The following is a 13,947-nucleotide window of genomic DNA, read 5'->3' on the forward strand; positions in this document are numbered from 1 at the left end:
TTTAAAGAAAAATACTATACATTTATATTTAGAAATTTCAAAATGTTCTTAACGTTAAGACGCCTTTTATTAGCAGTTCTTTTTATATAGTAGTTCACATTTTACCGATTCTGTGCATATTCCACATTGTTTATCTATACAATTTTACAAGTGAAATTGGTTAACTATCCCCAAAGCAGTTAGAACACTGTTATAGCCAGTTTAAGGGCTAATAGTGGGCAGCACTGAGGGGAATTAACAATGAGCCAGCAACGATGTTAACTGAAAAATGCTTTTCGCCTTTGCTGAGCTGCGGCTGAATGCCGGGAATTTGGTAGTGGGTTTGAGTTTCGGGCTGGGAGCCACAGATGCAGTTGGATCTAAAGATGGGAGTTTTGCGGACGGGTCGGCGGTTAGCTTGCCACCGCCCACCCAGCACCTGCCCAGCCACGCCCACTGCCCACGCCAACGCTTTGTCAACCACCATGGTGCAGTGAACCCGCCGCGCCGCTAAGTATGCAACACAGAACTGAAGTTTAATTGGGAGCAAAACCCATCGAAACATTTCAGCGGCAGTCGAAAGTATTTTACTAGCGGATATTTCTTTATTGCTGGTGCATATCTTTATTGAAAAAAAAAAGAGTTTACTACATGATAAGAGTATTTGCATTCGCAACAGCTGGTGCACATGAATATTCATTGATGGCTAGGTATTTGTTGCTCAATTATTTTGGGTACAGCTGTGCTTAAAATAATTGTATTACATTATTCAATTTTTATTTGATAACATTTAAGAAATATATCAAAAGGCCAAATTGAAATAGAGACTATTTTAAGCTACATCTATGTGTTTAATATATTTTTTAAATGTTTTTGGTACATTTCTCGTTTAAAGAACTTTCAATTGGCATAACATTACTGAAGCGTTGATAATATTTTGCTTCTTCGCAGTTGTATTTTCATATTGTTTTTTTTAAAAAGCTTAAGTTTCAGGGCATGTATTGAGAAGTATTGTAAGTTGTCCAGGAGTTTTTCGATTTATTTGTATATCCATAGTCTGGTAAAACTTTGGGTGTTTTATAATAGTTCTTTGTATTGATGGAGTAGTCCTGGGAAAAAGTTATTGTAAAAGTGCCATGAAAAATACTAGTTATTTTTCTAAAGACTAACCTTTTCGTGTTTTCTTTGATTTGGTCCTACGGACTCCTCCGCCGGTTTCACTTTCAGCACCGCCGAAGTGGGCGTGTCTCCAATCCTTGGATTGTGTAAACTTAAACTCAGTTTTAGATCTATTTTGGGTGGCGGCTCCTGCCGTATTTTCTCCTCGATCTCGTAAAGATCTTGCTGTAATGTAGATGTATTTAAATGAGAAAGTTCTTTAAATAATCGATTAGCTTAACCTACCCGATTTTTATAGACCATGCAGCAGGCTCGCAGCGTAAAGTAATAAATAATCTCCACACCGGAAAGCAATGAAAAACCGAGAAAAAGACTGGCAATTCCACCAAATGACACCAACAGGTCCACCCAGCCGAAGAGAACTTCACGTTTATAGCGAATGATCGGCCAGGTGAGAAACTCCACCAGCACACCCAAGCTCTCTGGTCGATCCGACCTGGAATATGGTACATCATACATCTGGGGACTATCTTAGATATGAATATTTGGAAAAACTAACATTTTTATCAGCTTATCAATGTTGAAAACGGTTTTCGAGCAACTGAGCTCGCATTGCAGGCAATCCTTGATGTTGGTAATGTTGCTCTTGAACTCATCGAGGCAATCGAAGTCCTTGATCGAGCACATGGGCACATTAGCTACGAATAATAATAATTATGCAATAGATGGGTAAATTTGTTAATTACACATAGAAACTCACGTATGGGCTTATAGAATGGCGGATTGCACTTGCACAACTTGATGGCCCTGTTCATGCGACACTGCTTCATGCAGGAGGAGAATGTGTAGGCATCTGGGAAATAGTTGAGCTTCACCTCGTCGCTGAAGATGCACTTCCTCTGGCCAATGGACAGCTGGCGAGCATCGTCCGTGGTGTAGGTGTTCTTCTTGGAGATCCTCACCTCCACCAGCTGCGGTTCCGACCAATCGATCTGTGCATTGAAATCCGAACCGAAGTACTCCTCGTTCGAAAAGATATAGATCTAAAGAATGGGTTTTCATAATGGAGAGAAATTGAGGATTTTTGGTTTAGGAAATTGTAAAGTCATATTGGCATAAGTACTATAATTAACAACTTACCCTTGAAGTGCTGTTGGGTATGAAGAAGAGCGCCCACTTCTTGTCGGTTTCGTAGAGATCATGAGGTGCACCGGTCTTAACGCTAGGCAATAAAATATAAAATATAATGAAACTCAGTTTAGATTAGATTCCGATCCCTTAAAACTTACTCCTCAGTGGGCGTGGACTTGAAACGACTGTTGAAGGCGTAGCAGAAGCCGTGCTCCGTGTAAATGGGCTCGAAGTGGTCGCAACAGGGTATGTCCTCGTCGCGATACTTGCAGGACACGAAGACGTTCTGGCAATCAATGTGGCCCTCGAAGGCCCACTCCCGGATGGTGTGGGCATCTAGCAGGTTCTGCGGAATCGACTGCGAGAGCATCTTGGCGTCCCGAATGCTGTCGAAGTTCAGGGAGGTCAGAAGCCGCAGAAACGGGGTATACATTTGGGCCTGCGCCTCGTCGTAGTTACTGCAATCACAAAATACTATCTACTTAATATTAACCAACTTTTTAACAATCATACATATACATATACAATACATATTAATTTTATTTTAATTTTTAGTACTCACGCCAGTGTGTTGTAAACCTTCTCGTAAGTCTTGTCGTGGTCAAATGCCGTATCCGGACAGACGACGGTGGTGGGGAAGACCACGTTCTGGTTGTGGAAATCGGTGTCGAGACCGGTGATGGTCGGATTGGTCTGGAACTTCTCCCAGAGACTCATGATGATGACCAGTGCGGTGACCGCACCGATGGATGTGAAGCAGAACCACATGAACTTCTCGCCGATGGGCCGGCCGGATTCGGCAATGTATCGCACTCCATGAAGCGTCGAGTTCTGAAAGAACTCCTTTGTCTGGTAGATGAGGCTGCGCCGAAAGATGACCAAAGTTTGGAGGAAGCGCTGCGTCCTGGACTCCGGCGATTGGCGTTTCTCTTGCGGCATTTCCGTTTCAGGAACATTGCTCGCCGACGCGGCTCGGAAATGAACTCAAAACTGATGCCCTGGCATCGGATCCAAAGTCGACATTTGGACTGAAACCTGGGGCATTACTTCATGGCGATACATTGAGTGGCAAATCGATGTGTGTATCATTAGTCCACCTGCGTGTGGTTCCATTTGCAGGTACTAAAAGCCTTTCATTGTTCACATAATGCCGTTTGCATGCGCTTGATTGTTTTTTTCGATTGTGTAAGTTACCATGGACTATCTAGATATTTATACTTGAAACAATAACTGGTGAATATTCAAGAAAAGGTTTTTAATTTAACCATATAGAACTTTTGCAGATCAAGTTATAAATTCAAATTTTGGGAATTACATACTCCATGAAGCCTTTCATTTCTAACTTAATTATTATTTAGCAATTTGTATACTTCTAACTATCTTAAAATAAAATTCTCTTGAAGTAAAATACTTACACAGAATTTATTTTATTTTGGAGTAACGTATCTGTAAATTGATTTTAGTAATGAGTCTACCAACTTTTCGTACCCAAATCGTTTAGATTAGGGTCAGTGATATGGCTAAAGTCCTGTGCAATTGTGGGTTAGTCCAGTCACCGAATGCAGCTGCCTTGGATGGATGGATGGATGGATGTATGGCTGGATGGATGGCTGGATTGATGGATTGTTGGCTGGATAAATGGCTGGCTAATTGGTCGAGGTTGTCTGAACAGCTTCCGGCGCCGCCTTGCAATTCGGTAAAAAAAAAAAAAAAATCTAGGGATTGGGCTGGCCACTCCACCGAAAGCCAGTTCACTCCAAGGATCGTAGGAACTTCACAAGTTTTGTGTGAACTTCTGACACGGCCCAGACTCTCTTTGTTCGCTCTTTCGCCCTCTCTTTTCCCTTTTTTCCTTTTTTATTTCATTTCATTTATTTGTTTATTTTTTAGTTTTTGTTTTCAATCGCTAAGTGTTCTCAAGTTTCACAAAGCGTCCAGAAATGGGTTTTGGATTTTTCGGGTCTCGTTTGGTTTTGGTTTTGGATTATGGCCCGGAGCTGGGGGGCAAACAAAAGAACTGCTGGAATGAGTTGACCCTGATGGCGGTGGTCAGATAATCGGAGCCACTGGCGCCAGTCGCTTGGGCTCCCTTCTACTCCGCTTTTCCCCTTCATTAACCGTGCGTATTGCATATATTATATTGTTTTTGTTACTCGCCGCTCTGCTTATAACTATATTAAGCGAATAAAATGGTAACTTCATTAAGTTAAGCAACATTTATTTACAAAAAGGAGTATAGCAAGTTATATAAAGATTAATCGCAGCATATATTATCCAGTCCCAAGGAAATATCAACATTCTACTGGATAAACCCATTGTCTTATATTTCAAAGCCCATAAGAGGACTCAATACATAATGTGAATTCCATGGCCGAGGCTCTTCTCACAAAATACTTCTTTGTATGTACTATATAATCTCTATCACTGGCATTGCGACCCACTTATGACCAGAACTCCCCCCAGTTGCCCCCGATCCACCAGATCCTCCAGATCCTCACAGATCCCCCCCAATCCACCAGATGCCGCCTTATAGCCTCTCAATTTGTTTCGCTTTTAGTATTCTCCCTCGGTTCGGCTTCTTATCAGCGATCATTTGTCAAAGCCCTGCCATTGAAAAGTGGCCCGACCACTGAGCGAAATGGCAATTGCAACAAATTTGTTCGCTGCTTCTTCAGACCCCCAACCATCTACCCCAGCTTGCCCCACGTCCCTGCCCCACCACCCTCTGCTCCAGTTGACAAAAGAAGAGGAGCAGAAACCAAAAGACACCAACGAAGAAACACTTCGATGGGAACGTGGCGACCCAAAGATATCCTACAGGTTTAGTTATTCAGCTTTTTGAGCTCGTAATTAATTTTACAATTGAAATGCTTTTAATACTAGGTATTAAAGTTTTAAAATAACAGAAGTGTAAGTTGGGATCGTTGGGTTCAGAATAACTACTTTTTAAAAGCTTACAGAGTAATGAGTACCTGAGCGTCGACTATCGCATACCTTCTAGTTTTGACCTAAGTACTTTATGTAAATGCAGAGAATTTAAAATGGTCTATACACCACAATCATCTTACACCTGTTGTCAGCGCTCCCCATCGAAAGTCGAGCATACCCATTGTAATGCAAGAAGCAGTCTCCGCTTCCAACGTCGGGAGTACTCTCATAAATAAGAAATTGAGAGTAAACGAGACCTGGTCGGGTTTGGGATCGGGATCAGGATCGTCGAGGGGATCCCCTGAGCTGGGCCAGAATCTATGGGTATACAGGCTTCGATAAACATTTTTTTTTTGGTTTTTTTTTTTGCTTTCCTTTCCGTTGAATTTGTTTTATTTTTTTTTGTATTTTTCCGAACCGAGCGGTTTCAGTTTCTCGTTTTGCATTGCAGCGAGCAACAAGATCGATCGGTGGCGAAGAATGTTCCTTTGAGCCGCGATCTTGCCCAGCGTCCAGGTGTCCATTCCACTGTCCGTCCGTTTGTGTGATTAATGGTAATTGCTTTTATGGCTTTCTACGGCGCTGCTCGGCCACAATTTGTTGCGGTAATTTCGCTTTTAGTCGCAGTCGCATGTACTGATAGCCCCCTCTCCTCTTCAAAATGAACTTGGAAAGTATTTGGAAAAGCACTTGATGCGATTTGCTGCGAAATGAACAAATAATGAACTTGTTATCTGTAGCAAAGCATTTGGTAGCAAAAATTTCGTTTTTTATTTCACTTTGTTCATGAATTTTATTTTCATAATGTATAAAAAAAAAGTAATATACATGCGACTAACATTAAAAGGGATAAAGGGTGACACAAGGTATTCTGGGGGTAAGTATGCAGGCGGCCTCTCATCTATCAGTCGCTGTTTCCGTTTCCGGTTTCCGGGACCATGCCGTTTCCGTTCCTGTTTCCCACCGGCGTGTCCGCCTCGTTATAGGCCCGTTGATCGCGATATTGGCTAAACAATCCGCGCACCTTGTTCAATGGTGTTAGGAATGACTGCGTCGCTGCCGACAAGGCGGCAGAACTCAAAAGCGGCGATGCCGGAGTGACAACGGATCCGACCGAATCGCCATTCGTCTCGGTTGCAACTTGAATACTGGCGGCGGACGGAGTTCGCGCCAGACGCGGCGGAACTGGCGTCGTCGGTGGCCCGGAGCCGCGTCTGCCGGCGACCACGGCATTCAGTTTGGGCGTGGCAAGCAGACGCTTGGGATGCAGCGATGGCTGGCTGTTGTGGCTAGCACTGGTTCCTGAATGCCAAGGCTCCGGCTTTTGAACCTTGACGTTCTTTGGGGATGGGAAGCTGTAATAGAAGTGCGCAAAAATCATTACAAAATCACTATCAACAAGGAAATACTTAAACCAAATGAAACATTAAATTCTTAAATTGAAAATTGTATAACAGTAAAGGTGTTAAAAACGTACAGATTCATTTCAGCACTGGAAAAGCTCTCCATGGCAGTCTTCCAGGCGTAGACATGCGGCAGTGTTTCCTTCTCAATTTCCACATTGGAAAGGGCATTCAGCACATCCAAATCCCGCTTGGTTGGCTCGTTTCTACAATTTTAAAAGTTTAGTCTTAAACATAAATTTTAAACCATCTTTTATCTCACCCAAAAATAAACAACTCATAGCGCGGTTCCAAATCAACGGACACACGTGGCGACAAGCTCTGCGGCGGTGTTTGGAAGTTTTCCTCGTCCTCGCTGCTGCTTCCATACGGTGGCGTCACATCGGTGCAGTCGAACTTGAGGAAAAAACAACAGAAATGTTTAGTAGAGATCAACAGTACTAACCACTAATACTCACAAAGTTTACTTCCTCGTCGCTGCCGTAGTCCTCGTCGTCGCTTTGTTGACTGCGCCAAGCAGTTTTCGAGATGGGCGCAACGACGGCCACCCGTGATGCTCCCAGACCTAGAGAAGCGTTCAGGGATCCCGTTGTATCTTGATGTTGACCCTGCGATGGAACACCGGCGGATGCACGCAGCGACTTAGTGCGCTTGCGACGGCTGGTTTTGCGGCTGAGATTCGCGTCCCACAGACAGGCGCAACACTGCTCCGTCTCCCAGGCGGCGCAACATAGCTCCTCGGTCTTCAGAGTGTCTGGCAGATGCACGGCGGTGGTCGGTGCCTGTTCCAGCATCAGCAACAGACTGCCGCACACGCAGCCCAAATGCTGCTCCCGGCCTCGTTCGTCGGCCAGCAGTTGACGTAAACTTCGGAGCATCTGCAGCAGCTGCAGGCGCATGGCAACACTGACCTCCTGCGAGTGGGTAACATAGCTGGCCACCAGATGGGCAATACGCGAATGCACCTTGCTAAAGTCCACGCTAATGAAGCGGGCATCATCCTAAAAAGGTTAAAAGTGGGATATTAAATTCTGAGTAAATTCTGAGGTATTCTTTTTATTATGTTCACCTTAAAGCTGACAATCAGCGATTTCAGTCTTTTGAGCTCGCAGAGCAGCGTGTCGTTGATGGAAACCATGTTGTCGATTTTGTTGATCAACGTTTTGGTGATACGCTTGGCGAACACTTGCAACGACTTCTCTACGCATGTGTACGGAGTCATGACTCCGGCGGATGGCGAGGTTGCTGACGCAGCCGCATTTCTATCCTTTCGGAGTTGCTGCTGTTGATCGCCAGCCATCAAATCGAAATACTGATGCAGATGGGCAAAGTTCCAGACCGTTTCTAATTTATCCGCCTGCTGTTCGGTCTTCTCCAGGAAATACGCTTCCAGGCGGGCCAGCCCATCGGCCGCACCAATGTCCACAAAGGAATCGAGAAAGTCCCAGTACTCGCGCCATTCCAACTGCTCCTGGCGTGCCAGTTGGCGACCAACCACCTCTAGACCCTTCTCGATATCAGAGTTCTTGATGTGGCGCTCACGGAAGCTGTCATTTAGCGATGCATTCATGCTGGGGCTTAGACTCATGTCCAGGAACTGGGAGTCATCAGCTATCGATGGCGAATCAAAGCTATTGTTGTTGCGATAGGCCATGAATAAATCCGGTTTCATTTGGCGAATGGGTGTGGCCGGGAACTCCAACGGATACACTGGCTTCACATTATTATTGTTGTTCTCGCACTCATTGCTGCCGTTGGGCACGGTCGTCGTGCGTTTTGGTGAGCTGGTCGTCGGCGCCAATGGACTAAAGAGCACCCTACGTTTGGAGTGGACTGGACTCGAGTTTCCAGCACTTCGGTCAAAGATCGACTTGCTCGGCGTTACCTTCACCGGCGAGCTAAATGGTGAGCTAGCCAGCGGCGACATCACATTGTTGCTGACCCGTGGCGGTGTCTTCCACCGGCGATAGAAGTTCATGGCCTTTTCGCGGGGCATGGGTCCTGCCAGCGCACTGATTGTCAGGTCCACACTGAGACCCTCGCAATCGTCCGTCTTGTGTTGCAGGTTCTGTAAAGTATAAGAACAAATACATAAATTCGTTGTTCATTGTTGCATGTTATATAGGGTCCTCTATAAATACCTAATCAAATTTTAAATAACTTAAATATACTGGAAAAAGTTTGGTAAGCTAAAAAATGTAAAACAGATACCCACCGGCGGTTCTTTGGGCGAGAACGGTTGACCCACTTTTGGCGGCAGTGTGTTTGATTGGGATCGTAGTACGGGCACAAAATACGGATCGCACAAGAGCAGCTCAAGCTTCCTGATGGTCACATGTGTAGCCTGTGCATTACGCAGACAGATGATCTAAAAGGGGGAGAACAGGTTACATTATGGTGAAAAGCGACTCCTTTTTTCCTTTCGAGCCTTCTAGCACGCAACTCACTTCACTGGGCACCTTGCCCTCATGATTTCGTAGCGACTTGCACTCCGGATAGGAAATGAGAACCTCGACCATGGCCACATGGCCGTTCTTCGCGGCAAAGTGGAGAGGTGTTTCGCCACGCCCCTTGTCCGGCATGTTTAGGTAGTAGTCCAGCAGACTGGTGTTGAGGGCGGCACACATCTTGCCACTGCCCTTCTTGCCAGCATAAAGCTGAGTGAACTCCCGATCCGAAACGGTCTTTAGCAGCAACTGAGCGATCCTGGCCTTGTTGACCTGGGCGCAGATGTGCATGGCATTATAGCGACAGCCCTCCTTCAAACTGGTGGGCGTATCACCGCTGCTGATCAAAAATCGTGGATTCTCCCATATAATCCTCTTGACCCGATCGATGTGTCCACCTTCGATTTGCTTGCGAAATTCTACCAGTTCCTGTTTGGTGGGCGCACGGAACGGAGGGCCTTCTCCGGACACATCCGGCTGCTGCGGCTGCGGCTGCTGTTGCTGCTGCAACTGCTGCTGTCGGCCATTGGCAATGATGTTGCTGGTACTGCTCGGCGAAGAAGTCGGTGAACTGCTGAGCAGTAGATTGGACATTGAGGGATTGCTTCCCAGGGGAATGATGAAACCACTTCCGCTGCCCGTCGGCGAGGAGGAGTACGAATTGTCCGTCGAACTCGGTGAGCTCTTGTAACCGCCCCCGCTCATCGGAATGGGCTCTAAAACAAAAATAAATAATATAAGTGCATAAGTTAAAGCACTGGGTGAGCAATTATATAGCTAAATGTACTATGTACTCACTGCTTTCGGGCTTGGCCTTGCAAAATCTCTTAAGCGCCTCGATGCTCTCAAACCCAAACTGCACGTAACTCTCCGCCTGCTCCAGATTGGGAAACTCGCGGAGGCGCGCCTCCTTGTAGTGTCGCAGGACGTCCAGCGCCTTGGATTTCTCCGTGAAGATCAGCCACAGTGGCGAGTCCGCTGCTCCGTCGTAGCGTTGGCAATGTTGATGTGTGGGCATCGAGAGGGATAAACCATTAATAAATGAGCTGGCTGTTTTGGTCACGCCATCGGTTTGGCGAATGGCGTATAGCGAACGAGTGTCGTATGCCGGACGAGCGGAGGATTGTCTCGAGCAAAACAAAATCAAAACAAACTATGCTGAGGGGGCGTTGGGTGGGCTGTGGGCTGTGGGCCGTGGGGCACATGCGTGTGACGCAGCTGTTGGCACAACGCCGGCAAAACTTTCCTAGGCCCTGCCTTATCAGAAGTATCATCAGTTTTGTCACTGATTTCAAAGATATGTATGATTGGAATGGAATTGGTTACCTGTTCTTTATGTATTTCATTTAAGGTAACGTATTGATATTAAATAGACCCCACCCCCACAAAGATGAATGACACTTATGATCACTTGTGGCTAACTAGCCCATTTAAATATAACTTGTTGAATTTATAAAAAAACAAAAGCAGATATATTTAGATCGCAGCTGTGGCGTACAAACATTTCGTATATTTCTCTGAACATTACCTCTCGAAATTAGCGAGTGTGCCATAATTAAATTTACTTTCAACCCTTCGCACTGTGCTAGCAAAACAAAAACAGAAATAAAACTACATGCAAAAACACCGCAGCCTTGGTGGTAAAGTTCCTATCAAAGATCTGATAAAAGCTCAACATATAGCATGTAGAACTAACAACACTAACAACAAGTGTGGGCCAATAGGAGGCACGTATGAAAGTTCAATTAAAAGGCATAAATCATTTGCTATTGGATTAATTTGACACTAATTAGGCGTGTTAATGTTTTTTTTATTTTATGGGTTGAATAAAGAGGGAAGTTATTTGTAATTAAAGCAAATTAAGTACTTTTTGGTACATTTCAGTACTTTTTGGTGCGTTTTTGCTACTTCTATTAAATATTTTATATTATTATTTAAAAATATTTAACATATTACCACACGCAATTGTAGAGTACTTCACAAGTCGTTGTAATTTGCTTTTACGACATTTGGCTCTCTCGTTTTTTGCGCGTTTGTTTTCATTTTTCTTTTTTTTTGGGCAACGACTGTTGACTTGGCCCAAAAGACAGGGACAGGGCCAAGAGAAAGGGACAGGGACAGGCACAACCCACAATAACACAAGCCGGCAAAACCGGGGATGTATGTGTAATTATTGGATCCGGGGACTCTTGAAAGTACACGCACACACTTTTTCGGGATACTTGTTGTTCTGCAGCTCGCAGTATAAATAAATTTAAAAAGGAAACAAATTGGAGAAATTCTGTGTGATATACAGTTGCGAGCTCATTTTTAGTTTTTTTTATCAAATATTATTTCGGGAGCTCTCTAAAAATCGCATTTTGACATGTACATACATAAGTAAATCAAATTAGCTGGGAGTTATAAAAAAGGAATGATATAGAAAAAGAAAATACTCATGTAATACTAAAAAAAGAAAAGGCTGCTACAAAGTTAAATACTTTGCCCCGAATTTGACCAATATTCATTACGATAATTGTTCATTGAACCCATAATTATTCTTGGTAAAAATATAAAAAAAAAACATATTATTTTGACCGCAGCTGTGACTGCTGGAGCATAAATATGCCAGAATATGGGTGCTGACAGGTCAAGGTCCTAGTAATGCATTCAGTTTTGGGTATTGCCTGGTATGGGAACTGGATGATGCCGATGTGGATGTAGAAGTGGAATGAACCCGCCCCAATTGGTTATTGTTTTCGAATCGCATTTAATTGGATTAATGAGCGAACGAGTGAGAGCAGGCGAGTTGCATTTAATTAGTCAGGTAATCGCAATCGTTCACCATTTGTTTACCGATGAATCGAAAGACCGCTCCCAGACAAGGAAATCGACTGTGCGAGCGGGACAGTTGCGCAAGCCACGATTCTGTTTTATTTTTCCCCGATTCTAAAAAGTTTTGAACACACACATCGAAACCTCTTCATGGACAGTTAGTCATGGAGGGAAAAACAGCCAATACAAAACTTATAAAAATGCAACCGTTGAATTACCCTGCATATTTTCCCAGTTACATTTCATTTTATATAGTAATATTAAAACACTTAACCTGTGGAATACACACTATTATGTGTTTATTAAACTGATAACTTTAAGAACAGGTAACGAGTTATTCATATACTGTGCACAATTCGATTGAGGAAATTCTGGTTGAGTGGTAATGAAATTTCAACCCCTTTTGAAACAGACTTCGTTGCAAAAATCTGTCAAGCAATTCTGGTTTAGTTTCAAAACAAACACAAAGCAAATCCGATCATGAACATTCCTGTTGCTTGGTTTGTGAAACTTCAACCCCCGAAATGCAATATGACTTGTAACCCCTTGCAAAATAAAAAAAAATAATAATTAATAAACAGAACACTAAAACTATTTCTTAAAGCAAACGAATCAGATTTTTAGTGACCAGAGTAGGCAAACCGTTCGAGCCTTCGCGCATGACCCCCGATTACAGGGTATCACAATAGCAACAAGCGGCAAATAACTGGAACGCAAAACAGACACACATACCGACACTCGCTCCATCTCACTCCTACTTACGTGGATAGTCGGGATCATCGTACTTGATGGCAGCATTGCCATCTTCTGAGTTACCCAATTGCAAGGATAAAGCCGAGCCGGATGGCGATCCGGATGCTCCTGATGCCGATCCAGACGCCGGATTGGATGGCTTTATGTTCACTGCGGCTATGGAGCCGATGCACTGGGACGCCGATCCCTCAAAACAGCCCGCTTTGGAGGTCGGGATATAGACCCCGAAATAGGTCGACATCTCTGCGTAAAATGGCGGATCGACTGCAAGGTAAACGGTAAAAATGGGTTAACACCAACATCAAATACCAGGCAACTTCTTCACAACTCCGCGCAAATGTTCATGTTCGGCTGTTGGCCAGCAAAGGCAACAGTAAAAATAGGGTAATATCATCACAAAATACCAGGTAACTCTATTGCTCCGTTTTGTTGTTGTTTTCGGCTGCACTCCTACACTCACTCACACTCACACAAACACAACAACGCAAAAAAAAAAACGAAAAAAACGGCACACGCACAAAAACAAGCACCGACGCGAACCAGAGAAACTTAAAATACCTAACAAATCGGCTGAATCACAAACATATATGCCGTTATTCTTACCTTTTAGCACATGGGGCACAATACATGAAATAACATCTAACAATTTTAGGCGTCTTTCAAACAAAATGTGCACAAACCGAATGAAATTAGAGGCGGCCTGCCACTGAACTTAGGTGTGGAGTAATATCGATAGCAAATATCGCCTTCCTGCCTGACTATCGCTGTTGAGTGCCAGTCAATTTTTAAATTTCCCATTACATTGAAATAATTCTAAATCACGTACTTTAAAATGACGTCACATTTAGATGCAAATCTATATTTACGGTTGATCACCAGACGTTGGTAGTTCATCAAATCGGTTACACATGAAAAAGCTATAGTTAATATTGTTTATTTTTGTCAACAAAGTAGACTATTAAAATACAACAGAAGAAATTGCATATTATTTTAAGTTTTTAACCGACATGCGTGACTGTAACTCAGTATTATACTCTTCATACATCGTTCAAATGAGGTTTTCACTTTTTTCTTTCCCAATTTTTATCTCGTAGGCAACAAAAACATTAGATGGTTTGAGTCCATGGTGCTATCACTTAATTTGGTATCTTCTTAGTAAATTCTAACGTATTTAAATTTACCGCCAAGAATTAAGCCCTCTTAACGTTTATTTACAGTTACAAGTTACAATTATTTTAATATGTGTAACAGTTGCTCTGCTAATAAGCTTTTACCCCTTTTATACGATTTTATACAGCTCAAGTTGCAAGTGGTTGGTTTGAGTCTGTGGTGACTTTGTGCACATTTGGTATCTTTTTGGTATTTTTATAAGG

At 43.5% G+C, this 13,947-nt stretch overlaps 2 protein-coding genes across 2 annotated transcripts; both read right to left on the reverse strand.

Moving 5' to 3' along the window:
- Positions 1-596: 596 nt before the first annotated feature.
- On the reverse strand, positions 597-3,238 carry LOC120455857 (sodium channel protein Nach). The gene is made up of 8 exons (XM_039642328.1): positions 2,792-3,238; positions 2,388-2,687; positions 2,239-2,320; positions 1,859-2,141; positions 1,658-1,796; positions 1,384-1,594; positions 1,150-1,323; positions 597-1,088 (listed from the first exon to the last, which is right to left on the reverse strand). The coding sequence occupies exons 1-8, from the start codon at positions 3,166-3,168 to the stop codon at positions 969-971; spliced, it is 1,686 nt and encodes a 561-aa protein (XP_039498262.1). The 5' UTR covers positions 3,169-3,238; the 3' UTR covers positions 597-968.
- A 2,666-nt stretch (positions 3,239-5,904) lies between these two features.
- LOC120455844 (ankyrin repeat and LEM domain-containing protein 2 homolog) lies at positions 5,905-13,297 on the reverse strand. Its single transcript, XM_039642314.2, has 10 exons — positions 13,178-13,297; positions 12,584-12,838; positions 9,806-9,985; positions 9,008-9,723; positions 8,776-8,928; positions 7,630-8,628; positions 7,019-7,561; positions 6,823-6,956; positions 6,635-6,766; positions 5,905-6,512 (listed from the first exon to the last, which is right to left on the reverse strand). The coding sequence occupies exons 2-10, from the start codon at positions 12,813-12,815 to the stop codon at positions 6,062-6,064; spliced, it is 3,540 nt and encodes a 1,179-aa protein (XP_039498248.1). The 5' UTR covers positions 12,816-12,838; positions 13,178-13,297; the 3' UTR covers positions 5,905-6,061.
- Between the last annotated feature and the right edge of the window lie 650 nt (positions 13,298-13,947).

The sequence above is a fragment of the Drosophila santomea genome, chromosome X, assembly GCF_016746245.2.
Source record: "Drosophila santomea strain STO CAGO 1482 chromosome X, Prin_Dsan_1.1, whole genome shotgun sequence".
NCBI classification, from domain to species: domain Eukaryota; kingdom Metazoa; phylum Arthropoda; class Insecta; order Diptera; family Drosophilidae; genus Drosophila; species Drosophila santomea.